This window comes from Antennarius striatus, chromosome 18 (genome assembly GCF_040054535.1).
Source record: "Antennarius striatus isolate MH-2024 chromosome 18, ASM4005453v1, whole genome shotgun sequence".
In the NCBI taxonomy this organism is placed as follows: domain Eukaryota; kingdom Metazoa; phylum Chordata; class Actinopteri; order Lophiiformes; family Antennariidae; genus Antennarius; species Antennarius striatus.
Window position 1 is genome coordinate 6,313,446 of NC_090793.1, and position 27,237 is coordinate 6,340,682.

Below are 27,237 nucleotides of genomic sequence, written 5' to 3' on the forward strand. Positions count from 1 at the left end.
GTGTGGCTCCACGATGCACTGGTGTCGCGCCTGAGTTTCCCCCGCACTTCTGAAGTTCATAAATTATATGTGACATCCTCTTTGTTCTATTTCAGATGTTTAGAGTGAAATTTAGAAAGCACAACTTGTGCTTTTGGTCAGAATGAACATGTGTGAGACTTTTCTTTTTTTTATTGATTAATTGTAATTGATAAGCTGTGACATGATCAGTCAAATAAATCTCCTGATCATAAAGGCAGAAGTGCTGGGTATGTGTTAAAATGGCCTGGAAAGTAAAAAGATAACTGAAAGCGTTTTCTAAAAAGAATAGAAAACTATAAAAAAGGAAACTAAAAAGTGAATTGCCTTAGGTTTAAAAAAATCTTTGGCCAAAAATGGAAACTTATGTTCTTAATAAATTCTGTTTTTCTAAATAATCTAAAACTAAGAATTGTTCTGTTAATTACAGAACAATAACATGACAAGACGATTTTTTAAAAATGTAAAAAGGGATATATCAAAATCCTTTCCCATGGAGTCTGCCTGTAGTCCTACATTACTACATTCTAGCCCTGAGGGGACAAGCCAACACAAGAGTTTTAAACATAGGGCCTTTGGTTTTATGTATTTTTTTGAGTCACCACAGAGAAAAATTAGATGAGATTATGTGTGTAACCACATGAGTTATTAATAAATGTGTGATGACAAATAATCTTTACAGCAAAAGAGGAAAATAGATTCCTAAATATACAGGCAAGGAAGTAAGCAGTAGGACACAGTACCTACTCTGGACATCCATCCATCCATCCATCCATCCATCCATTTTCTTATCCGCTGCAGCGGGTCACGGGGAGCTGGAGCCTATCCCAGCTGGCAGAGGGAGAGAGAAGGGGGACACTCTGGGCACGACGCCAGTGCACCGCGGAGCCACACACAAAGACAGGAAACCACGCACACACACACTCCTACGGGCAATTTGGGACCGGCCTATTAACCTGAAGCGCAGGCTTTTGGAGGTGGGAGGAAGCTGGAGAACCTGGAGAGAACCCGAGCAGACACGGGGAGAGCATGCAAACTCCACACAGAGCGGGACTTGAACCCGGACCCACTGTGTTGTGCGGCGACAGCGCTACCCACTGTGCCACCGTGCAGCCCCGTCCATCCATCCATCTTCTCTGGAGTCAGGTCGGGGGAGCAGCAGCTTCAACAGGGAGCTCCAAACTTCTGTTTCCCCAGCCACATTAGCCAGCTCTGACTGGGGGACCCCAAGACATTCCCAGGCCAGTCCTGAGATATAATCCCTCCACCTGGTCCTGGGTCTGCCTCGAGGTCTCCTCCCAGCTGGACATTCCAGGAACACCTCCCTAGGGAGGCACCCCGGAGGCATCTGCACCAGATGCCAAAACCACCTCAGCTGACTCCTTTTGACGCAAAGGAGCAATGGCTGTACTCTGAGCCCCTCGCGAATAGCACTATTTCTCACCCTGTCTCTAAGGGAGACACCAGCTATCTGCCTGAGAAAGCCCATTTCCATATATTTATTTATTATTAACAGACTTCACACCTTCATTACATTTACAACAACAACAACATCTGAAAAACAAAGGGCTGACGAGTAGAAGCCATTAGGCTTGTGAAATTCCTGTCATTTTACAAAACACACAAAGCTTGTTTTTAGTGGCACATCCAACGCTGACTGCAGCGTTAATTGGCAATCTATACCAAAAAGCAACGATGCAATCCTCAGCCCACCAAACTGTAACCCCTCCTCACCATGACTATGCCTCGATGTCCTGTCCATGAAAATCACGAACAAAGTGCAGGCCCGGCGAAGGCCAACAGCCACTTGGAACAAGTCTGACTTATTGCCGAGAACCCGAACGCAACTCTCACTTTGGGCGTTTGCCCTAAGTAGAGGCCCCCTCACCCCATATTCCCACAGTACCTCCCACAGTAAGTCCCCGGGTGCCCAGGGACTTACTGTGGGACTTACCTCCGACAGTAAGTCCCTGGGGACCCGATCGCATGCCTTCTCCAAGTCCACAAAACATATGTAGACTGGATGGGCATACTCCCAAGCCCCCTCTGGGATCCCTGCAAGAGTAAAGAGCTGGTCTGTTGTTCCACGACCAGGATGTAACCCACGTTGTTCCTCCTCAAGCTGACATTCCACAATCAGACAGGCCTCTCCTTTCCAGCACCTTGGAGAAAACTTTCCCAGGGAGGCTGAGGAGTGTGATACTCCGGTACTTCACACACACCGTCTGGTCCCCCTTTTTAAAAAGAGGAACCACCACCCCAGTCTGCCACTCTTTCGGCACTGTCCCAGACTTCCACGCAATGTTAAAGAGGTGTGTCATCCATGACAGCCCCTAAACACCCAAATCCTTTAGGATTTCCGTGCAAATCTCATCAACATTTGGGGCTTCATACAAATATGTGGAATCCGAAACTGTAAGAGTGAACAGCGAAATATCTACCTGAAACGAAAGGCAACAGTAATCATAAAAAGCAACGTATCACCAATACGTTCATGCCTTAGATCATACGTGGAGTTTAACTGATATCAAGAAATCAACATATCATTGAGAAACAAACATTTGAATGATTGAACAGATGTTGAAACATTACAACACAACACACACGCATGCACGCGCACGCACGCACACACACACACACACACACACACACACACACACACACACACACACACACACACACACACACACACACACACACACACACATTCACAGGCTGCACCAACCCTCAGTACGTTGTTTGGTACATACATTATACAGCTATTATTCTATAGTTCCATTTAGGTCACCCTATCCCACTTCTTGAATTATTTACACTAAGAAGGCCCCCTATCTGAGGTTTGGGTCCAGGTGCTGCTGGTCCCCAGTCTCATTGTGTATTAGACACCGCAGGGTAAAGAGATGACACCTCCTGGATTTTTGCCCTTTAGTTTTTGTATTTCATTGCTTTCATATTTTATTATTTAGAGTTTTTTTTGACCCTCTTAGCATTCATCCACTGTGTCATTGTAATTTCATAACTCTTGGACCATTGTAAGTACCGTGTGCCTTCTATATGTATTTAAACTATGATGATGGGATGAAATGAAATAAACTTTTCACATAGGACTGAATGAATATATCATGTGTGGAAACTTGAAAAAACTTTTATATTAGTCAAGAGAATCATGTGTACTATATTTCTTTAATATTTTATTAAGATTTCATTGCAAGTTAATCCTAAATTAAACCCCTACAGCCTGATGGAGATGCATTAAGATCTACTTTATAAGAGTGTGCCGGCTAAGATACTTAAATTATAAACAAACGACACAAATGATTAACACAATATTTTATTTGCATGATGGCATTTCCCCAGGAATATTAGATGTAATTGATAAATGCTAAGGAATGCATTAAGCTTTCCCCAGTCTCGGAGAGAATAAATGACGATGTTGATGAATGTATTTAACGTTAAATTTTTCAAGAAGACATACAGCCACTGTAATTGTGTAGAATTAAAGGTATTGTATGGAACAGAGTACAGTAAGATTAGCTGGAGCAAGTATATCATGTCTCTGCACAATCTAACACACACTACATGCACTCTGTGTGGCCCACGCTACTTTCACTGATCAGCTACTGTTTCAACAGTTGTTATTTTGATGCCCAGCACTGTAAGCTGTGCCCTCACACACACTGAATGTATTTTATATTGTGTGTGTGTGTATGTGTGTATGTGTGCGTGCGTGTGTGTGTGTGCGTGTGTGTGTGTGTGTGCCATCCTGGGGGTCTTATCTCTTAGGTTACACTGTTAAACTAACTTCTGTGTAATAATGCAGTGTGACATTTCTTTCCAGGTTGGGGTGTTTCTGTTTCTCTTTTGATAATTTTTGTCTGGTACAGCTGCTGTGACGATGTTTCTTTTGGTGGTTTCAGACAGAGGAGCACCTGTTTCTTCAAAACTCTGGACAGTGGAAAAGCAAAACCGAAATGGAGAGCAGCAAGGTGACCAGTTGTCATTGCTAGGGCTGGAATAACAGTATAAGACACTATCGATAAGCAATTGTTATATCATTGCGACCTAGGCATAATATACACGTTTTATGAAAACTCAGGATATGTGTTCAGTGCTTGTGAGGATGAAATGTATTCCTAATATAAAAGGGGAGCACAATTATTATTATTCGCTGAGTGAATTGCCTGATCAATAGGAAATTATTTTAAAAGAACTGAGCTGTGAGCTGACACCTCCCACTGTCAGCTCACACTCCAGGTGGCTAAGCAGGAGCGGGAATCTTACCGTCAACCTTGTGATCATTGGATAATCTGCCTACTGCTGAGCCACTTCCTAGGATAAAAAACACTGGAATTAATCACTGGATCTCTTTACAATGTAAACATTGTTATTGTAAGGTTCAGCATATAAGCATATAAGTGTTAAATGTGTGTTTGTGTGTGCGTGTGTGTGTGTGTGTGTGTGTGTGTGTGTGTGTGTGTGTGTGTGTGTGTGTGTGTTACCAGCAGCCAGTGAAGGAGTTGCTCCCCCTGCCTCGTCACCCATCTCCACCTCCTGTGACCTCTTCCTCCTCTCTGGATCCTGCTGCCACTTCAAAGAGACACTCTCCAGGCTCCATCCAGCATGTACAGGTGGCCTCCTCAGGTGACTGTGCACACACACACACACACACACACACACACACACACACACACACACACACACACACACACACACACACACACACACACACACACACACACACACTATGACATTAAGATATTATTTATGAAGGGAATTAGTATGTACTGCTGTATTTGTATTTATTTATTTACGAGTGATTCTTCATTTGTTTGCACACTTTATGATTGCATATACAGTGCGCTCTCACGCATTCGTGCTTTAAACAGTCGATAAGAATGTGGGAAAAGATAATACAGATAGAAGGTGGTTTAATATCAGTATGGGGAGGGTTCATAAACGTTTAAATTATCGTAAATAGTATGATAAATAGATCGTAATCTCGATCAATCGCGCGTGGCTACTAGAACGCGTTAACCGCAAAGACCGAGAGCGCACTGTATTGAAGGCTCATGAGAATCTATTCAAGAACATGAACAGTGTTAAAGAAAATAGAGTAGAGAGTAGAGTAGAACTTTATTGATCCCTTAAGGAGGTTCCATCAAGGAAATTAACTATAAAATGTATTATATGTATTCATACCTGTATATATGTGAGCTCTTATGTTTTGTTGTGGCTGTTTAAAGTGGTGTCATCATTCAGTCAGCTGAAGCCCCCAGAGAGAGATCTCACCTTGACGTCTTGCATGAAGTCCATTAAGTCTCTCAGGCACGCTGGCTTCACCGCCGTCTTCACAGGACAAACGGTCAGCCGGAGGCCCCTCTAAAATTTAGAGGGACCTTTAAATCAAATTAATTGATTTGATTTAATGTCTAAATCAAAAAGAAAGCACATGATGCACAAAAAAAATCATTAAAAATGTCCACTTTAAAGGCTCAATATATTCAATAAAGTATATGTCTTGTTAATTTGATAAATGTTAGACCAGCAAGATAGATAATAAACCTCTCTGAATGCCTTACATTGTTGAATGCTTACAGAAACTTGATAATGAAGTGTTGGTGGAAGAGGAACCCATCATCCATGTCACACAAACTGACATCGACTCCCTAGTGCCCACTCATGATGAAGCTGGCCGCCCCATTGCTGAATGGAAACGACAGGTGATGGTGCGGCAGCTGCAAGCCAGGCTGCCGAATGATGAGGAACAGTGGGATCAGGTACTTATCTCTATTGGGTTGCATACTGTATTTATATAAACTGTATGTTGTGTATATATATATATATATATATACATACATAGATAAAAATAGATAAAATATCATAGATATTTCTTAAAAAATTCTCTTGTCACTTTAACAGGACACGACTAATTGTTCCACAACGGTGGATGGCTGGAAGTACTGCCAAACTCATAATGCAGTCTTGGGGCCTTTTGGTGAACTTCTAACCGAGGAGGACTTGTTATACTTACAGCAGCAGATCGAGACTATTTCACTGCAGAGGCGTTGCCAAGCTTATGAGCTGGAGTTGACCCGATTGACGGAGGAGATAAGGGCGATCTTACCTGATCCAATTGTCAACATTTCCCTCAGGAGAGAGGTCCTACAACAAATGAACACTAAAGCAAAAATACAATCTACTTTGCCAGTGTGGTGCAGTCGTGTCTCAGAAATTGTTAAGAGTATGTCACTGCTGTTGTCTAACCTGACCAAAGAAGACGGTTCAAGAAGGACCGTGGAGGAGATGAAGGGCTTCAAGGGGGAAAGAAATTCCTCAGGTGTTGATTCAGACCAGGCTTTGGTGCGACAAGGCCGAGAGACAGTGTCAACACATGGTGAGACTTCTGGATGTAGGATTCCCCATCTAGGAATGTGTTCAGCTTTTGGACATCATCTGGAGATGAACAGCTACAGTAGAGCCCAAAGAAAGAGGGTAGAGAGGGAGATCCAGCAATCTGGCGTCTCAGTAAGAAACCTGAGATCCAACTTTGAAGGTCATATTGGCGGTGTTTACCCTTTTGCCAGAGTTGCAAAAGGAGGTCAGGTTGCTCCCGGAGCTTTAGAAGTGAACAAGAAGAATGTGAATACAAGTTTCATTTGTGAGGTGAGCCACTGCAATCCTCCAAGAAAACTTAAACCTGTGATTGAGACCACCAGCTTACGGAAAGAGCGTATAGTGGTGCTTTTCCTGAGCCACTGGAAGAAATCTGCTTATGCTATTTCAGTGAGAGCATCGAGGCAGAGACAGATTTATCAAGCAACTTCACAGGGAGGTTCAAACCCCCAGAAAATCACATCCATGTTTAAATTCTGCCGACAACGAGTTGTTGTGGACAGGATGCTCAACTCTTGGGTGAATAAACTACAACTAATAGGCAAGCAGAAGTCTCTTTTGTGTTTTTCTATCTCTCCCAAAAATCAACTACTTCAAAAAACTTACTCCCCTGAGCAATTCTTGCCAGATATGGATGGTGTTGTGATGAGCCATGACAACCTGACCCTTGACCTCTTCATGCTGGGGTACTTTCACCTCTTAGAACAGGAACTGTCGCCAGAGGAGAGGAAGATGAGGCATCTCCTTTGCTTTGAGATTTTTGACCACATTGGTTTCTTCCCATGGGAGATGGTAAGGGACTTCCACAAGGCTGTTCTCCAGGAAATCGATGCAGGAAGACGACAATGGAGCGATGGATTCAAAGACATCAAAGTTCGTTTTTTCGGCAACTCGAGACCGTGCCATTTCCCATCAGCATCTTCATTGTTGTTGTCTGATTCTAGTCTCCTACCAAAAGTTACAGTTCAGACTGCTGCTCCTGATGAGTCCGGAAGAGATGTTGACTTCTCATCCTTTAACAATGACAACATTTGTGAATGCATTGACCGTAGCTTTGCCTTCTGGAAAGAGAAGGAGGCTGAGTTGTTTGATTTTGAACATTAGTATGAAAGTTTTGTTTCCTTTGAATAAAATAATGCTGACAAGGAAATATGGATGTAATATCACTGCAAACTCATTGATAATTATAATTCTACTTCTTCTTCTCCTTTCGGCTTTTCCCTTCAGGGCTCGCCACAGCGAATCAATTGCCTCCATCTAACCCTGTCTTCTGCATCCTCATCTCTCACAGCAACCACCTTCATGTCCTCTTTGACTACATTCATAAGTGTAATTATCAAAATAATTAAATATTGTTTAGACTGCAATCATTCAGAAGTAGTCAAAACAGAATTCTTGTTATACAATATACATATTATTACATAATATTTTCATAATATTATGTAAAATTTTCTTAAACCTTTTTTTCCATCACTAAGTGATTTCTCTAATACAGATTAAAAAAATCTGTCTGGATAAATTTCTCATATGAAACAACATTATTAATTGTTATCACACAGTAATTGATTTTCCTTGATTTTCTTGGATGTAGTTCTGATTTCCATAAGTGGAAGGTCTTAATGGGGATGCATAGTTTCTGTGCAATCATTCGCTGAATAATGCATAAAGAAAAATACTCTTTAACAATTTCTAATCCCACAACGGTAAAGATTCCTTAATTTTTTTTCCATACAGATTGTCCTGATAAAAAAAAACCAATTTAAAAGCTAACATCACGGTTCATAACTCCTAAATGGCTGTAGTTTTATTCATGTCCAATAGCGATGGAATGATAGAGATGAGGTCGCGCATGCGCAGAATCTGGGAAAACTGACGGGAGGATGCTGACTCTTATTCCCATCATTCAGTGAGGAGAGGAGGACCCCTGCGCACCCACAGCGAAGGAAAAACCGAGTGATAAGAGAAATTAAATAATCCAAGCTGAGCTCTTTTTCTGCCACCATGTCAGCTGGAGGAGACTTGGGGAACCCTTTGAGGAAATTTAAACTCGTGTTTTTGGGAGAGCAGAGCGGTGAGTCAGTTTCAGGGGAGGTTTGTGTAACCCCCACTCAACATACACGCCACGACATGCGTGTATGTTGAAGGCCATGTATGTAATCTGTGCTGATTTTGAAAGTTTGAGCTGAATCTCGAGGATGTCGGAGCTGGTTTTGTGCTCGATCTGACGCCCCTGTGGCCTTTCCTCTTGGCACAACCATGGAAAATTTGATTAACCGAAGAAGAACAAAAAAAAAAACAAAAAAAACCCCGCATGCGTATACATTACAACCTTAGATAAATCATCACTGATCATGATCGATGAGAAATAAGGACCATGTACTAATTGTTTATGACTGTCGCATATTGTCTAAAGTCACATCGGATCAGCTGATCGGTTATGAATTCGGATGTTTTAGAGAGCTACGTAAGACTGACAAATATACGGAGTATATTTCACTTGCATTGGTCTCACAAACATCGTAAAATCCGTTATAAGAGAGTCTTATCACTAATTATTTCCCCACCACCCGTGTTTTTCGTAGAGAAGGTGATAAACAGTCCCCCATGTGTCAGGTCGGGACACACCCAAGGCTGGCGATGTCTAGTATCTCTTAAGGCTCGCAGTCTCCGGCGCGGTCCTCAAAATAATCACAATATGATCCTACATTTTCGGACATGACAGCGTCTTAATATGATGCTGTATGTATTTAATAATCCATGTATCCGGGGTTGGAATGACTGTATAGGATTTGTAGATACTGAGGAGGTGCTGATCGATAATGTTTCAGTTGCCTGAATACGTGTTCAGACATCAGACAAACAGCAGGGGAGGAGCGCGTATGTCATGAAATCAGTAACCCGTTCCACATCAGCGGGCCAGATATGACAGCTGCTTGACTTGTTTGTGTCTTTCATTGTGATGCTTCAGTGTGTGTGTGTGTGTGTGTGTGTGTGTGTGTGTGTGTGTGTGTGTGTGTGCGTGTGCGTGCGTGTGCGCGCTGCAATGTTGCTGTCCACGGTGCTGAATGGAGGCCTGGCGTGGCCACTGCCCAAAACTGTCTGCTGCTGTCTGCATGAAGGTCTTTGCGTGAAAGCCTGGGGCCTGCTGGGAAAGTCTTCATACAAGTCACAAGCAGAATGCAATTGTAAAATGGTGCTGAGATGGTGCTGGCTGAGATGTAAATAACATGGAGCTCACCACAGCTCATCTTCATCCTCTTAGAAGTCACAATGCAGTTTGTTAAATATCCGGTTTGTTGAATATGTAATGTGTTTTGCTTCTACCTGCTGAGGGATAGATTTTTTTTTTGTGATGATGGATCATCATACAACTTCTGTTTCATACTCAATGTTGTTCGATCTGAGCTACAGCATTATGTTGACTAATGGTCAGAAAATTAACCCAAGGTTATTTTTTCATTATTTTTCATTATATTGTTTAAATGTTTACATCAGGGATCATGCAGCAGTATTGCATTTGAATACCACACAATGCAACATTTAAGGCCTATAATGGGTTGCAGTAGGCGTCACAGTACCTTTACGCAAATACAACAGATTCAATAAGATTAGATAGATAAGTGCATATAAAGATATGATAAAATATAAAATAAATATATATAATGATGATGATAAAAACAATTCTGTAATCAAACAGTTTTTCAAGTCAGTCAATCAGGCAGATGAATCAAACTTTCCCTCCTGCTTCTCTGTTACTTTATTAAAATGAATTTATTTTGATTTCACAGTTGATCAGACAAATCATGACATCAGCTCAGACTTTCACGCTTTGCTTTTCTTTTAGATTTCCTGGACTAAATAATCAATAAGCTGATGAAATGTGTGATTTGACAGATTTGACGGTGAAATCATTTTAATTTTGTGTTTGGAATAGACTCAGTGTTGTGTGCTTCCTTGGTTAATTTCCTATGGCTGACAATATGGAGGCACATCTCCACTTGTGTTGCATATCTTTTCAATTCTTTGATATTTTTATAACAGTAAATGTAGAAATATAACATTGCTTATGTTACATTAAGAGGAATTTCAGTTTGATGTTGATGTCGTGGAGATGCTATACAGGATTGTGATTCACACAGGGAACAAAATGGCCACAGTGCCCATTATTTTGATTTTACTGAAGAAATTTGATTTCACCACTTAACAGAAATCCTTGTGTGTCTGTCCTTCCAGTGGGGAAAACATCTCTCATCACTAGATTCATGTATGACAGTTTTGACAACACATATCAGGTAAGATTATAAGACAAAAGGCTTCAGAGTAAAGAAAAGTCTTTAGGACTGAATGCTTGATAACTGTACATCCATGGGGGTGGATGGAGAGTTCTTCTTCTGTAAACTATATAATCACTTTTGTTTTGGTCAAAAGTTAAATGTTATAAATCTCAATTGCTGTAATCACTGTAAATCTAGTAGAAAGTTAGTTGTCTACAGCATAACAACACTAATACTGTAAATACTGTTTTTTTCTTTGTCATCACTTAGTCAAAATGTAGCCATCAGCATTAACTCTTAAAATTGTAGTATAAAAAAAGAAGATAAATGATAATAATCTATGAAGAAGTAGTTACATAACAAGCCAGATCAATTAGGTACACAGCAATTTTTTTTCTGCTTATTTGCTCTTTTTTGAACATATTTTTGTATTTTCCTCCATTGCACCAGTGCCACGAATAACAGATGGTGCAGGCAGACATTTATTCTTGAATAAACTGATGACTTTGTTCCCTCTTGTTCGTTTCCCACTATAGGCGACCATTGGAATTGACTTCCTATCAAAGACAATGTACCTGGAGGACCGAACAGTATGAAACCTTGATTTTAATTCAAATTCATATGCGGATGCACATTAAGTCATGTATTCTAATTTACTTACTTACATATAAGAATTGTTTTCACTAATACTTGATTTTATTTGCTTAATTGCTGACAGACTAACATGATTATCCTAAAGCTATTTCTGCTTGCTGTAGCTTTGGAGCTTTTCCAGCATAAAGAAGTCAGGGTGTTTCCATTGGCTAATCCACTTTAGCTAGTATTAATATTAATTCTCTGTCAGGATAATGTACCCTGTAAGCCTGAGCACAGGCTCATCTCTTTTGACGTGTGCTTACAAGGCCTTTATATATGCATAGTGTGGGTACTGAGTGATATTTTAATGTGGGAACAGCTGCTGAATGTGTCTGTGTTCTTCTGTGTGTGTGTCAATAAATGCAGGTAAGGCTGCAGCTGTGGGATACTGCTGGACAAGAGCGTTTCAGGAGCCTTATTCCCAGCTACATTCGAGATTCTACAGTTGCTGTGGTTGTATATGACATAACAAGTGAGCCCCAACCTGCAAACTGTAACTGTTTTAATGTGTGGAAAGATTTCTTTGTACACAGGACTTTAATGCATAAAATATCTGTACAGATGTTAACTCATTCCAGCAGACCTGCAAATGGATCGATGATGTCAGGACAGAGCGAGGAAGTGATGTCATCATCATGCTAGTAGGCAACAAAACAGACCTGGAAGAGAAGAGGTAAATAGCTCGGACAATAGATCACAATCGAATGTAACATGTCTTTGACATGGAGATAATGGAGAGCACATCATTTCTGACTTTATTAGCTTTCAGCTATGTGATCCTGAAATCTCCCCCGATATCCCCTTAGGCAAATCATGATTGAAGAAGGAGAGCAGAGAGCCAAAGAGCTGAACGTCATGTTCATCGAGACGAGTGCCAAGACAGGCTGCAATGTCAAACAGGTGATCCCTGCAGTTTCAGCAAGTTAGAGAAGCTTTTTCCTTGTAGGTCTTCTGCGTTTCCCATGTCCCACAAAAAATGATTAAAGATGAATAATATGTGGAATGTTTTGGAAACACACACACATGCACACACGCACACACACACACGCACGCACGCACGCACGCACGCACGCACACACACAAACAGAAATTTGTATTCCTTTACTCAAATACTATGCATAATTTGGAGTATACATGTAGTATAGTTAACAAAAATATTTTGATGCCATGTTAATTTATTCTTTTCAGGGAGAAATTGTACTTCTTGTACCATTTCACTTACCTGACAGCTAAATATATTGGCTATCTCATACACTAAGAGATACAGACAACTAATAGACTGTAGATTGTAGAAAATCTGTACTATAGTTTAAGTAAATTAATAAATAAGCTGAAACACAACAGTAACATATTGTGTTTTTATAAACAAATCAACAATAGTCTAACAAAATCACATATAATGTGACATAACTGGTGTTGGAGCTTCTGCTTTTAATGGAGTATTTCTGCGTTAATATTCAGTATCACACAGTAACAACACTGTCCTCTTCTTTTCTGTGCTCATAGCTGTTTCGTCGGGTTGCAGCAGCCCTACCTGGAATGGAAAGCTTGGATGATGCAAATCCTGAAGGCAGTATCCTTCAAATAATCTGTGACTCACTGTGCTGACAGCTAAACAGCCAATAAATAGGCATTTTATTTTTGATCTCTCAGTGGATTTTGGCTAGTACAAACAGATAACCCAGCCTAATGTCTACTCAGACCATAAAAATCTTTTCAACTGAATAGAGAAGAAACACGTAAAGCCAGAAAGGGGTGTGCACCCACAGGTACAGCATCATATAATATTTATCTGGTAAGTGATGCACACTGAGGCTGTGTGACCGGAAAATCTGTAATAGCAGTATTAGTACAAAGGGTATGGAATACAGTCATTCAGGGTTTGTGTCAACAGTGACAAGAACAAATTGATAGAGAGACCAACAAAATCAACCAAAACCCAACCTCTGTGGTTTAGCTAATAAGATTAATCTCCTGGTTAATTTCACCACTTTTGCTTGTTACATGAATGAATACATTAATGGATACATATTAAAAAATATTGTTATGAGATATCTCTGCATAAGGGGTACTTTATGTATTTTTCAATTCAAATACTTTATTATTTTATGAATAATCTTTATGCATGACTTATAATTATATGCCAATGTCTTTTTACACTGGTACTATAACTGTCATTTTACAGGGACATGACAGATCAAATTGCTTAACTTTTCCTTCCTGATTTTTCCTTAATGGAACAATTCCCAGTGATTGACATCAAGCTGGACAAACCGGCAGAGCCCAGTGTCCCTGAGGGCGGGTGCTCATGTTAATGCAGAGCTGACACTGGACAGCTTCCTTCACACCATAGGCTTGTTGTGTTGCTTAAAACTGGTTAGCTTCCAGTTGACTTCTCTAATTAGGTATAGGTTGCTGGCCTTTTATCTGATTGGACAAATCAAATGTTATCTTTCAGTCTTGTTCAGTTGTAAAATATTGTATACTTTGTCAATATATAAGTGACTGGAGGAGACATGGGAAAAAAAAGCAAAAACAAATGATAGATTGACATTGAACAAAGACAATTTTGGAAAAATGAAATAGGGAAAAAACAGGATGACCAACAGAATTCCTTTTGCTGTTATGTTTTGTATTTTTTATATATAAAAAGGGAAAGCACCAAAAATGATGCCTAAACATAGGAGGAGAAATAATCGGGAGTCGGCCATTTTTCTAGATGGCCGAATATGTCTGAATGTTTGCAGCACGCATGCACGCTGATCTGATCTTTGACCTTCCCTCCAGGGTCTCTGGAAGGAGGTTGACTATCTTAGAATGTTTTTTAGCATCTCTCTTTAGCATCTCATGACAAAGTGTATCTCATTTGATATTCACATAAGAGTCAACTTCTCGTAGGTTCACCTAACAGTAGCTGTGAAAATGTGGCACTCGCTATGGGTTTAACTTTTATAGAACAAACAGTACTGTGGTAAAAAAAAAAAGATGTAATAAAAAGACAACTTACTATCACAAATTCCTCCTTCCAGCCTCTCCTTTCCCCATATTTCCTCCAATCCACCATCCTTTCCTGCCCTGTTTTCCCCTCCCTCGATCCAGGTAATACACATATAATGATCCACTGTAATGCACTGCACTGTATATAATAATGTAATATGTATGTTGTGAACGTCCCTCTGTAGAAGTGGTCCTTGTTCACCGGTATGAATAATGTAATAATGATTAATGATTAATAAATTACAAATTAAAGGGCTTCACTCTCTGAACCATCAACATTCACCTGGAAGCATGATAGTCTGCTCTATTTATCACGAGTTTTGTTCATCTGTTCATCAATAACAAATGAAAATGTTACCTCTCACAGTTTTACATCCATTCACAGCTAACAAAGGGAAACAAAAAAGAGCCAGAATGTTTAGATTTTCAAAAATGCTTAAATCATTGAAATGCAGCTTTTTGAGCCACATTAACATTATGTTTATATTTGCTTTTTAATCAATATTTAATACTAAATTTTATAGTTTTGACTAATTGTGTATCTAACAGCATGTTAGCTGACATGTTGGTGTATAGTTCAGTTTATTTTTAATTTTAGGATAAACTCTGCAGTTAACTCATTGATGAGAGATTATGGTAGTACTGATGTGTCAACTTGCTGATGAGCATGTTAACTAGCCATAATTAGGCTTGAAATAATATTTAAATTAAAAAAGATTAAAAAAAAGTATTTAAGACAGATATAAGCTTTTTCAAATGAAATGAACTGAACTTACTGAACTCAACCATACATCTGTAATGAGAGGAGAGACTGATGTATTTCATTATTTTCATTTGTAAATGTATTTATATCAGGGATGACAGAATCTACACTCAAGGTTGAAAATGAGAGTTTTTGTACTTTATAGAGTAGTTCATTGAACAATGATAATTTTCTCCTGCCTTTAGCACTAAGCCTGAGTCAACATTTGAGAACCTGATAGTTAAGGGGAAGTTGAAGTGGAAAGAACCTTTTTAGAAACTCACAATAATGTGCTAGGTGTCTCATGCTCATACCTTCTGATGTAAGATGACAGGTATTTCCCTAGATGGACAGCCTGTCATTTGATCCCCGTGTGGGGTCTACAGGTGGACGGAGTCAGTGCTGCTAGTCGACAGATGAACCCCACAAATACATGTGATCAACGGTGAAATCTTTTTGCTGGAGTTTCCAAAAAATCTCAACTCTTACGGATGTGGGACATAGTGAAATATACAGTATACATATGAGCAACACAATTCAAAACGTATCACTCATTAGTTAACAGGAAGTGATGCACCAGAATAATATGTCAAACCCTGAGGACACACCCCTTCCATCCAGACTACCTGAGGTGTGATTTCAGGTTGTCTTCTATGTGAGTCATTTCAACTTTCATTTACTCACAAAGTGTATTGTGTCACAAATGGATGCTTGTAGGATGATGAACCTGTGCTCCCTCCTGAGGGAATTACGGACAGACATAGCAATGACAATACATGACTCTTTCCCTCTTCTCTATGGTCTGGCAGACAAAAACATCATCACTGACCAGATACTGAAGGTAAGTAAATCTGAAAAAAGGATGCATTTCCATTTTATTTGAATCTGTCAGTTTAGTTTCAATCACAAACATTTGGGTTGGTAAGCAGGATAGTTTTCATTGAAGTATTTCCTTCCAGTACAAAAAAAAGGGACTGCTTTTATAAAGACTTATCCTGTGTCACGATTATGTTGCTCTTCTCTATACCTCATGACATAGGACACTCTGGAAAAGGAGGGAAGAGAAGGGATCCACAAAGCAATGTACTCGCTCCTGTCCTGGGTCCTGGAGCAGAGTAGATCCACCATCCAGGCCTTCTGGAACAACTTGTTCAGAGACTACAACATGGACAGCTACCCCAAGCTGCATAAGCTGCTCTCTAACCTGCCGTCCAGTATGTCACACTAAAGTGGGACCTTTTTTATTTTAGTAATTTTATTTCTTTAAGTACTTTCGTAAGATATTATCCTTTAAGATATAATTTTTTTTATCTCAGTCCTTTCTTCTCTGAACCTGTACTTCAAGGACAGAGCGTTATGAATAATAATAGTGTATTAGATTTATATAGCGCTTTAAGGAGACTTGGTGGTGGAATGAGGAGGTACAGGAGTGTATACAGAGTAAGAGGTTAGCTAAGAAGAAGTGGGACACTGAGAGTACTGAGGAGAGTAGACAGGAGTACAGGGAGATGCAGCGTAAGGTGAAAGTAGAGGTAGCAAAGGCCAAACAAGGGGCTTATGATGACTTGTATGCTAGGTTGGACCGTAAGGAGGGAGAGAGTGATCTATACCGGTTGCCAAAACGGAGAGACAGAGATGGGACGTGCAGCAGGTTAGGGTGATTAAGGACAGGGATGGAAGTCTATTGACAGGTGCCAGTAGTGTGATGGGAAGATGGAAAGAGTACTTTGAAGAGTTGATGAACGTGGAAAATGAGAGAGAACAAAGACTAGAAGAGGTGACTGTTGTGGACCAGGAAGTAGCAAAGATTAGTCAGGATGAAGTGAGGAGGGCATTGCAGAGGATGAAGAGTGGAAAGGCCCTTGGTCCTGGTGATATACCTGTAGAGGTTTGGAAGTGTCTAGGAGAGGTGGCAGTAGAGTTTCTGACTGGGTTGTTCAACAGGATCTTAAATAGTAAGAAGATGCCTGAGGAATGGAGGAGAAGTGTGCTGGTGCCAATTTTTAAGAACAAGGGAGATGTGCAGAGTTGTGGCAAATACAGAGGAATAAAGCTGATGAGCCATACAATGAAGTTATGGGAAAGAGTAGTTGAAGCTAGACTAAGGGCAGAAGTGAGCATTTGTGAGCAGCAGTATGGTTTCATGCCAAAAAAGAGTACTACAGATGCAGTATTTGCTTTGAGGATGTTGATAGAGAAGTACAGAGAAGGCCAGATGGAGCTGCATTGTGTTTTTGTAGATCTGGAGAAAGCTTATGACAGGGTGCCCAGAGAGGAACTGTGGTATTGTATGAGGAAGTCTGGAGTGGCAGAGAAGTATGTTAGAGCGGTGCAGGACATGTATGAGGACTGTAAGACAGTGGTGAGGTGTGCTGTAGATGTGACAGAGGAGTTCAAGGTGGAGGTGGGACTGCATCAGGGATCAGCTCTGAGCTCCTTCTTGTTTGCTATGGTGATGGACAGGCTGACAGACGAGGTTAGACAGGAATCTCCATGGACTATGATGATTGCAGATGACATTGCGATCTGCAGTGGGAGCAGGGAACAGGTGGAGGAGAAGCTAGAGAGGTGGAGGTTTGTCCTGGAAAGCAGAGGAATGAAGGTTAGCCACAGTAAGACAGAGTACATGTGTGTGAATGAGAGGGACCCAAGTGGCAGAGTGAGGTTACAGGGAGAAGAGATCAAGAAGGTGGAGGATTTTAAGTACTTAACAAGTACAACAACAACTCAACATTCCAGAGCAATGGAGAGGTGGAAAAGAGAAAGAGAAAGAGGTGAAAAAGCGTGTACAGGCAGGATGGAACGGGTGGAGGAAAGTGTCAGGTGTGATGTGTGATAGAAGAATTTCAGCTAAAATGAAAGGAAAGGTGTACAAAACTGTGGTGAGACCAGCGATGTTTTTTGGTCTAGATACAGTGTCACTGAGGAAAAAACAGGAGACAGAGCTGGAGGTAGCAGAGATGAAGATACTGAGGTTCTCTTTGGGAGTCACCAGGAAGGATAGGATCAGGAATGAGTACATCAGAGTGACAGCACATGTTAGAGGTTTTGGAGATAAAGTCAGAGAGGCCAGACTGAGATGGTTTGGACATGTCCAGAGGAGAGATAGTGAATATATTGGTAGAAGGATGCTGAGTATGGAATTGCTAGGCAGGAGGCCTAGAGGAAGACCAAAGAGGAGGTCTATGGATGTAATGAAGGAGGACATGAAGGTAGTTGGTGTGAGAGAAGAGGATGCAGAAGACAGGGCTAGATGGATGCAACTGATTTGCTGTGGCGACCCCTGAAGGGAAAAGATGAAAGGAAAAGAACAAGATTTATAAAGCACTTTTCTAGACACTCAAAGTCTTTTTACAGTGGATCCATTATTCATTTACTCCCCATTCATACGTGGTGATGATAAACTACATGCGTAGTCACAGCTGTCCTGGAGCAGACAGGAAATGTGGCAGCTTATCCACTCCACCGGAACAATCACACACATCCACACGCCAGTGGGCCCCTCACTGGAGAGTGGGACTCGAACCGCCGATCTTATGATCATTGAATTAACCATTCTACCAACACAGCCACTGCCGCCAATAATGATGATCTAAGACAATTAAACCTGTATAGTTTTAATTTTAATCTGTGCTATTCCATTGATACTGGCATGTTATTGGCAGGAAAGGATGCGACAGGTTCTAGAGATGAGAAGAGATCCTCTGAAGATCGTGAAAAATCTCACATTAAGAAGAGGAGCCACAAGGACAGAGGAGCAAACTCACATGATCCTCAGTCACAGTATCTTGCAAAGACCAGCGACCAACCAGGTTTTACATGCCACTAAAAATGTCTTTACCTTTATTTCAACATTTATTTTCAGTAACAGAGTGATTAAAATCCTTTTTTTTTCCAGGTGGCAAAATGAAGCTGTTCAAAGTGATGAATAAAGCACCAGCCCCACAGCTACCATCTGCAAACAGTAATTCAAACTCTATTTAGAACAGGCACACAGTATGTGCAGACAATGATTTCATCCCCCAGGCACATTTTACCTTTGTTCTGTCACAGGTGTTCAGGTGTTCTCCTCTTCTTCAGTCCATATACCAGTCAGTCTATCTTCCTCCTCCTCTGCCTCCACAGCTAAGCCCCCAGTTGGCCGCGATCCCACAGAGAAGATCTGTAACAAACGGATACTTGGCTTTGACAACAAGTCATTGGGTGTGTGTCTGGCTGTTTTTTTTTCAAGCAGTCACAGATATTGATAAAACTATCCTACATCATGAGGTAAATGAAGATCTTCATTGTTTAATAGGAGCTGCCAGAACGTGCATGAAATTCGTTGGGGGATTTTACTCTCATGGTCAGGAGACAAATGGAGAATCCCGACCAAAGAACTCTTTTCACCACAAGGGGGAGACAACTGCAGACATGGTAGTGTATCAACACCTACGCACACTTTTCTGTCAACATGTTTCTTATGTGTCCCTCTGTGTGCAGGTGCATTTCAATGATGACGAGTGTGCAGTCTGTAAGGACGGAGGGGAGCTAATTTGTTGTGATGGCTGTCCTCAGGCTTTTCATTTAACCTGCCTGGACCCTCCACTCATATCTATCCCAATGTATAAAATGAAAAACTACTTTTGCTATAATATTTTACTAACTTTTGCCAGAATGACATATTTTTCATGCTTAATTATTTTCATCCTTCAGTGGGTCTTGGCAGTGTGAGAGGTGTCGTGGTAAAAGGGTGAAAAAAGAGGATGCTCAAATGCCTTTACAGGTAAGCATTTTTATAAGAATATCAGTGCAATCAATTGTAATATGTTTTAAGACTATGATGGATGTTTCAATATTAATTCTATGAATTAACTGAGCAACGTTGTAAATATTAGCAATAAACCTCACATTTCTGGTGATTTTCCAATAAATGTAAGTAATGTTCAATGAATCAAAGGTTTGACAAAACTTTTTTCAGCCTATGCTTGTCATAATATTTTATATTGTAGCCTTCAGTTGCCCAGACACAGACAGTCCCCAGCAACTCCAACTGCCTTGTCTCACTGTCTACTAGCGCCACGTCATCCATGAATGCTCCTGGAATCGGAAATCAAGTAAATGTACATGTATTTGACCTCTAATGATAGTTTGCCTTTTACTCCGTTTGCACAATCCATATCTTGTAGTTTAATATCAGTACTTAATGCTAGATTAACCTTACTTGTTAAAACATAGGCCTTAAAATATGTATCCAGTGCTCAGGCGAGGAGCTGGTCACTCTGAGGGAGGCGTGTGGTGTTTGTCATCTAACAGAAGGAGACCTGACTCTCTGCCTCCAGTGTTTGGGGTGTTTCCATTCACACTGCCACTTCTCCAAGTATGACACCCACCGTCTCACTTCCTCTTTCACTATATCATTTGGTACGGACTCATATTGGGGCAATGTGTTTGCTTCCCAGAAAGCCTCTATGCATCACAGTGTAGAAATGTTCTTGTGGAAAAGACGTTCTTATGAATTCCTCTTTCGATTTTCATTGATCAATATGCATTAAAATGTGTAACCATTATCCAGCTAATGGTAACTAATGGATCATCAGCAGAATATACAAATGAAACCCATATAATCTCATGTGATGATCCTACATACATTACTCATAATTTGGTGATGTTTTCATTTATTTAAATAATCTAAAATGCTTAGTTTCCCTTATGAAATTATAGAAGGAAGTCACATATTGATTGGGGGAAACATTAGATTCTGTAGAAAACAATGGAACTCACTCACAACATCCCTGTGTTTGGTAGTGGGAGATCCATCTGCCTGTCCTGCTCCAGGTCCTGGGGAAGCTCTGCAGTCAATGAGGCTGAATCCAGAGGATTACAGGTGTGTCAGCACAAGTGAAAAAAAAGAACAAGTTCAATTGTTTGTGCACAATGAGATACACAAAAATCTTGTGTGCTTGGGTTTATTTGTGTGTATTTGTTTCTTTGTTTGTTTTGTATGTGTGTCTAGGCTGCCACAGGGGCTCAAATTCCACTTGCTTATGATCCAAACACCTCTCTCGCCGAGCACAGACTCCTGAAAGATGAAATAAGCTCCATTCTGGGAGACGTGAGTTGCAAATCGACATCACATGACCATGATTACAACCATGTGCGTCGGATACAAGATAGCAGCATCTTGTGTCACATGCTTTTGTTTAGCCCAATTGGAATATATCAGAATACAAATCTGGGCACTGATATCACTGTCATTGTTTAATATTTTGGCCATTAATAACTAATTACTTTGCACACATTGTATGCACTCATTCTGTACTAAGATAAAGATTGCCCTGTAATTTAAAGCGATCAAAAGCTTGTGCAGAATCGGTATGAGGCAAAACATCAAGATTTGACATAATAAGCAATAGAAAGGCTATGAATTAAAGAAAAAGAAAAAAAACCCCTGCGCTCTAATTTTACATTGCTATGGGAAGTCAGATAAAATTGAAGTAAGAAAAAATGGACAATTTGCACTTTAATCCTACCAAAATCCTCCCTATCTAAAATCTCTGGAAGATCTGGTAACAAGTTCCATCTATTGAAGGGAAATGACTAAATAAAAACCAGACGGTGTTCTGTGTTTACAAATAAACACAGACATTTTGCAGAGTGACTAGCAGTTTAAAGATTAAGATGAAGAAAGCGAGAAACTGAAAGTGAGAAGATTCAGTTTTTGATAAATTTGTTAAGGAATAATACATTTATAGATTACAACATAAAAACAATGCAAGTATGAGTGGGAAGTTTCTAATACAGTCCTGTCTTTTTGCTTTGTGAGACCTGGGATTCACATTGGACACATGCTGTAATTGTGTCTGAAAACATTTGGAAATGTTTTAAGACACAAATATTTATATTTACGATTCTTATTTTCATGGCAACAACTACATATAACCCTATTCTTTAGAAAATAACAGTTTTTCTTGCCATAGCATGTTTTGTAAAATGTGTTTGCAAATACAGTCTACATGTACAACTGGAAAAAAAATGTATCTTCTGATTATTACAAATTCATTTTTGCCTTTTAATTAAAACAATTTGGTTTAAACTTGGGATCAAATAAATTAAACTTTGTTTCAAACTATACTAAAAACTGTTTGGAAACTATACAATGACATTTTATGTGGCATGTGGTTTTCATTCCCATCATGTGGTATTTATTTCTAAGAGAACTTGTATCACACAAATGCACTTTAATTTGATGGTGGCTCCACTGGCTCTTGTCTTTAAAGACTCCGTGTGTCTTTTACTTGTTTTTTTCTGAAAATAAAATTATCCTGATATCAAGACTACATTACTCATTAGGGCTTCATACTGGCCTCATTTTTAGTTTCATTTTCCACAGAGGAGACTTGAATGTGCTCAGAGTGACCTAAAGATGAAATAATCCCTTAGAACTAAAACATGACCTTATATAACTTGATAAGAGTAGTACTAAATATTGAGGATTGCTGCCGTGACAGCACTGTTTGGATTTACATCATAAACATCTAATTATTTCTTCTGCTCTGTGGTTCTCAGCCGCTGTCCATCGATGGCGTCTTGCACTGGACATTCCAAAACAACTCTAATTCTGTTCCAGACTCTCAGGGATGCTACCAGTGAACAATCCTCCTGACAGGTCAGCTTTTAGTCATACTGTTCAGTAGAAATGGTGAGGAGAAATCCCTGTGGATATTATGGATTCCCCCCCATTTGTAAAAAGTAAAACTATACATGAAAGTATAGATTTTTAAAGATTGCACCAAATGATTGTGGCTTAATGCAAACACAATGTCATGGTTCTGTGTGGTCTGTTGCTTTGTCATGTTTCTCTGCAGTGCTGGAGCATGGCAGAAGGTGGGGCTAATTAGCTTGAGGCCTTTTTTAGCCAGTTTCTCCCTTTGTTCTGTGCTGGAGGATTTCTTTGGTCATGTACTCTGCCTTTATTTCTTCATTCAAACGTATTTCCCAGAGTAAGATGATTTTGTGTTGTTACTTTATTAGATTTAGTTTTTCCTTGAGTCCGGTGATTTTCTGTTGGCACTTCTAGTGCGTAATAAACTCTGCTCTTAACCTCTGCATCCTGGGTCCTGGCCTTGCTTCTGCCTCATGGCATCGTAAACTGATGTTAAGGGTTGTTCACAGGACGGTAGAACCCACAGGCAGAAAGAAAAATGAAATCAGATTTATTAACAAAACAAAACAAAAGCCAATGCAGTCACCGACTGCAACATCTCGTGACATGGAAAAAACAGAAATTCTAAAGTCTATTCCCATGAATTCAAAATTTTACCCAACCTACTTGCATAGGTCAAAGATCAAAGCTAGTGCTCTGATCTACTGTCATGGATCAAAGCACTAGCTTTGATCTACGGTCTAACTCACACCGGCCTTCCCCCTCGTCTTTCTCTTATCCAGTTCCTGTTAGTACAAAAGTTGAAATTTGACCTTGACCTACTTTTCTCAAGGTCAAGATCATCATCTCATTTTCATCCCCTTTGCAGCCTGAGTAATTTGCCTTTTGTTTCATCTTTCTGTCTGCAACGGTTGCGCAGATATTTGGTAGACTACATAACTGACGGTTGAATGGACGAACACACAAATGGGGACAATTACAATACATCACCACTTTGAAGCGGGATGTAAAAAATAAACTTTCAAGTTAAATATGAAAACACACAAGATAACAACAGAGAAACCACCACAAGGGCAAAGTAACAAACATAAAACCACCTCTAAGCGGAATTCTCACAAAAGCATCAGCTGAAAGACCCAAGGGTTTAACTCTTAAGTGGAAAATAGAGAAAAAAACAACACTACTCAAGAAATCCCAAACTTGAGACAGGAGGATTCAAAGAGTAAGCAGTGGGCGACAAAACAAAAGTACGGTAATCATCTGGCAACAAGGAAGTTCATCGGCCACAGGTGTGTCGTATCCCTGCTGAGGAGGGAAAGAGACAGGATCAGGGAACCAGAAGGTCATGATAAGTGAATTCATTCACAGGCTTTTAAGCTCAAAAGGATCACCGTGTCACACAAAGCTGAAACAAATTTATTTGTTAATGCAAAATCATAAACAAATGCAAAATGTTTTTTGCTGGATGTAAACACTTCTGTTAATCCAAAATATCTTCTTCTTTTTTTTTTGCCACCACCCTGTTGGTACCTGTTTCAAACAGTTTGTAATACATGCATTTATTTTTTAGTTAGTTCTTTATCAACAAAGAACTTTGGGATTCATGCCCATAAACAACGCCTCAGTCTGTGTGCAGCATTGCTATGTGTCTAAACTCTTACTGTTTAGACACATATTCAACTTTTCATTACTCTATTTTTCTAATTTCACATATATAAAATATAGACTTGCTAGTAAAATACTGTATTTGTACAACATAGTAATAATAATGGATTTTACAGTGGATCCATCATTCATTCACTCCTCATCCATACATGGTAATGGTAAACTACATATGTAGCCACAGCTGCCCTGGGGAAACATGGCAGCCAATACGCGCCGTCAGCCTCTTCGACAATCACGCACATTCACGATCATTGGATGACCTGCTCTACCGCTGAGCCACTGCCACATGTACAGTATTTTACAATAGTATTTGAATCTATTTAAAACCACTAGCCTACCAACCTTTCAATAAGTGAATGATTGCATACTATAGACAGACAAGGTAAGGGTTTAATATTCCCCCTTTTAGCAAGGTTATACTAATCAGCATCTCCTATTATTTAGTGAAGTTTTCTTTGTCAAGCACAAGCAGTGCCGGACATCAAATGCCAGGCATGTTGTTTCACCTCTGTCTAATTTTTCAATTTTAGTTTCCAAATTTTTATTTTTTGCAGTTTGCATGAACTTTAATGTATGTTTTAGTCCATGATGGATTACTGGCACTCATGGATCAGAGGCCGAACACTGACTTGCAGGGACACAGCAATTCAGCAGTGTAATAATTTGGCTTAATCCCGAATGCAGGGAGCCATGGTAATCTAAACAAGATGATATAAAACTTCGAGTAAAGAATTCACTATCACAGGCTGCACCAGATGGTTCCAATACACTGAGGTATGTGTGGTGAGATGTGCATGTGTTTAGAAAGAAGACAATCACCTAATTAATGTAATATTATTTTTGTCACAGGATTCAGGAGTTTAAGCATTATTGCTACATGGATGAAGCTCAACAGGACACACGCAAACTTTCCTGCCCTCACAATTTGGTTGGCTCTCATAGGCCCAGAATACAGGATGACAATTTAAATCTTGCTCAGAATTGGAGGAAGGAACCTGAGACAATGTTTCACGCTACTAGAGCTACACGGAAACAGAGATGAATTTGCCTTATGAGTAAAAATCAGTAAATTCATGGAACTATATTCAGTCCACTCAAACAAAAATTGATTTACTTTACTATGATTATAAGTTGCGACACTTCTACTGTGTCTCATAAGTCTTGTCTGGCAGTAGCTGCAGACTACATGATAGACCACTGTGAAAACTTCTACATAAAGTGTCCTCTCTTTTCTGAAAGAAACACATGCTTTCTCACCACTAGGTGTCATCCATCTAAAATGGATAAACACTGACCTGAGGCATGCCTATCAGATGAGCATCACATCGTGACAACAGAAAGCACATATTTTTATAAAACAATATTTGAATAAATGTAAAGAAATATGAAGAATTTGTTTCAAATATGAAGAAGCTGTTTCAAACACAGATCGTATGGCACTATATACATAGATACTGGGATGGTAGTACCTCAGTCCCCCATGTCTTGGACTGGGGACTGGAAGTTGCTGGTTCAAGACCATTGTGGGCCAAAACATCTGTGAATGTGAGCCACCCCCACAAGCTGCTCGTTTGGGGCGCACCATGATGGAGTTGCCCACCACTCTGCCTCCCATTCTATATACTTTTCATACCTACAGGCCCTGTGTGTGTTTGTTTCAGGAGCCTGTACACACATACTGTATATACAGTATATCCATCCATTCATTTTCTGCCACTGTATCCGCTGTAGCGGATCACAGGGAGCTGGAGTCTATCCCAGCTGGCGTAGGGCGTGAGGCAGGGGACACTCCGAGCATGACGCCAGTGCGCCGCGGAGCCACACACAAAGACAGACAACCACGCACATACGCACACACACACACACACACACACACACACACACACACACACACACACACACACACACACACACACACACACACACACACACACACACACACACACACACACACACACTGCTACGGGCAATTTGGGATCTGCCAATAAACCAGATACATATATCAAAATGTACTAATCATGAGGGGAAAAAAAAATGTCCCCAAGGGGATTATTAAAGTGTATGTAATGTACAGTATGTCGTGCATTAAAGTGTGTAAGCGTGTGTGTGTATGTGTGTATACTATATAAATAAATAAATAAATATACTATACACACACACACACACACACACACATACACATATACAGTATATATATATCAGATCTACAAACATCATAGTCCATGGAGATTCCTGTCTAACCTCGTCTGTCAGCCTGTCCATCACCATAGCGAACAAGAAGGGGCTCAGAGCTGATCCCTGATGTATTCCCACCTCCACCTTGAACTCCTCTGTCACACCTACAGCACACCTCACCACTGTCTTACAGTCCTCATACATGTCCTGCACCGCTCTAACATACTTCTCTGCCACTCCAGACTTCCTCATACAATACCACAGTTCCTCTCTGGGCACCCTGTCATAAGCTTTCTCAAGATCTACAAGAACACATTGCAGCTCCCCCTGGCCTTCTCTGTACTTCTCTATCAACATCCTCAAAGCAAATACTGCATCTGTAGTACTCTTTTTTGGCATGAAACCATAATGCTGCTCACAAATGTTCACTTCTGCCCTTAGTCTAGCTTCAACTACTCTTTCTCATAACCTCATTGTATGACTCATCAGCTTTGTTCCTGGATTTAAAAAAAAATAGGTCAACTGTTCGATATGTCAATTTTGTATTAGTCATATGTGTGAGAAAAGATTGGTCAAGTTGTATGTGTTTTAGATTGTGGTCCATTTTGAATCAGGGTTGTGTTTGAATGTAAATGAACACCATTTCAGTCGGGTAGAAAATAATTCTCTGAAATTATTCATTTCTAATTTAG

General features: G+C 40.1%; 2 protein-coding genes and 1 pseudogene across 2 annotated transcripts; all 3 read left to right on the forward strand.

Annotated features, from left to right (window-relative positions):
- Positions 1 to 3,864: 3,864 nt before the first annotated feature.
- On the forward strand, positions 3,865 to 7,515 carry LOC137612433 (espin-like protein; annotated as a pseudogene).
- Positions 7,516 to 8,331: 816 nt separating this feature from the next.
- Positions 8,332 to 14,516, forward strand: LOC137612340 (ras-related protein Rab-6B-like). Its single transcript, XM_068340822.1, has 8 exons — positions 8,332 to 8,482; positions 10,645 to 10,703; positions 11,222 to 11,275; positions 11,688 to 11,793; positions 11,883 to 11,994; positions 12,128 to 12,221; positions 12,828 to 12,894; positions 13,572 to 14,516. The coding sequence occupies exons 1-8, from the start codon at positions 8,413 to 8,415 to the stop codon at positions 13,634 to 13,636; spliced, it is 627 nt and encodes a 208-aa protein (XP_068196923.1). The 5' UTR covers positions 8,332 to 8,412; the 3' UTR covers positions 13,637 to 14,516.
- Positions 14,517 to 15,631: 1,115 nt separating this feature from the next.
- aire (autoimmune regulator) lies at positions 15,632 to 22,773 on the forward strand. The gene is made up of 14 exons (XM_068340967.1): positions 15,632 to 15,691; positions 15,749 to 15,901; positions 16,100 to 16,274; positions 18,726 to 18,872; positions 18,959 to 19,024; positions 19,114 to 19,263; positions 19,358 to 19,476; positions 19,543 to 19,664; positions 19,756 to 19,825; positions 20,052 to 20,156; positions 20,298 to 20,419; positions 20,848 to 20,926; positions 21,056 to 21,154; positions 22,609 to 22,773. The coding sequence occupies exons 1-14, from the start codon at positions 15,632 to 15,634 to the stop codon at positions 22,690 to 22,692; spliced, it is 1,551 nt and encodes a 516-aa protein (XP_068197068.1). The 3' UTR covers positions 22,693 to 22,773.
- The last annotated feature ends 4,464 nt before the right edge of the window (positions 22,774 to 27,237 follow it).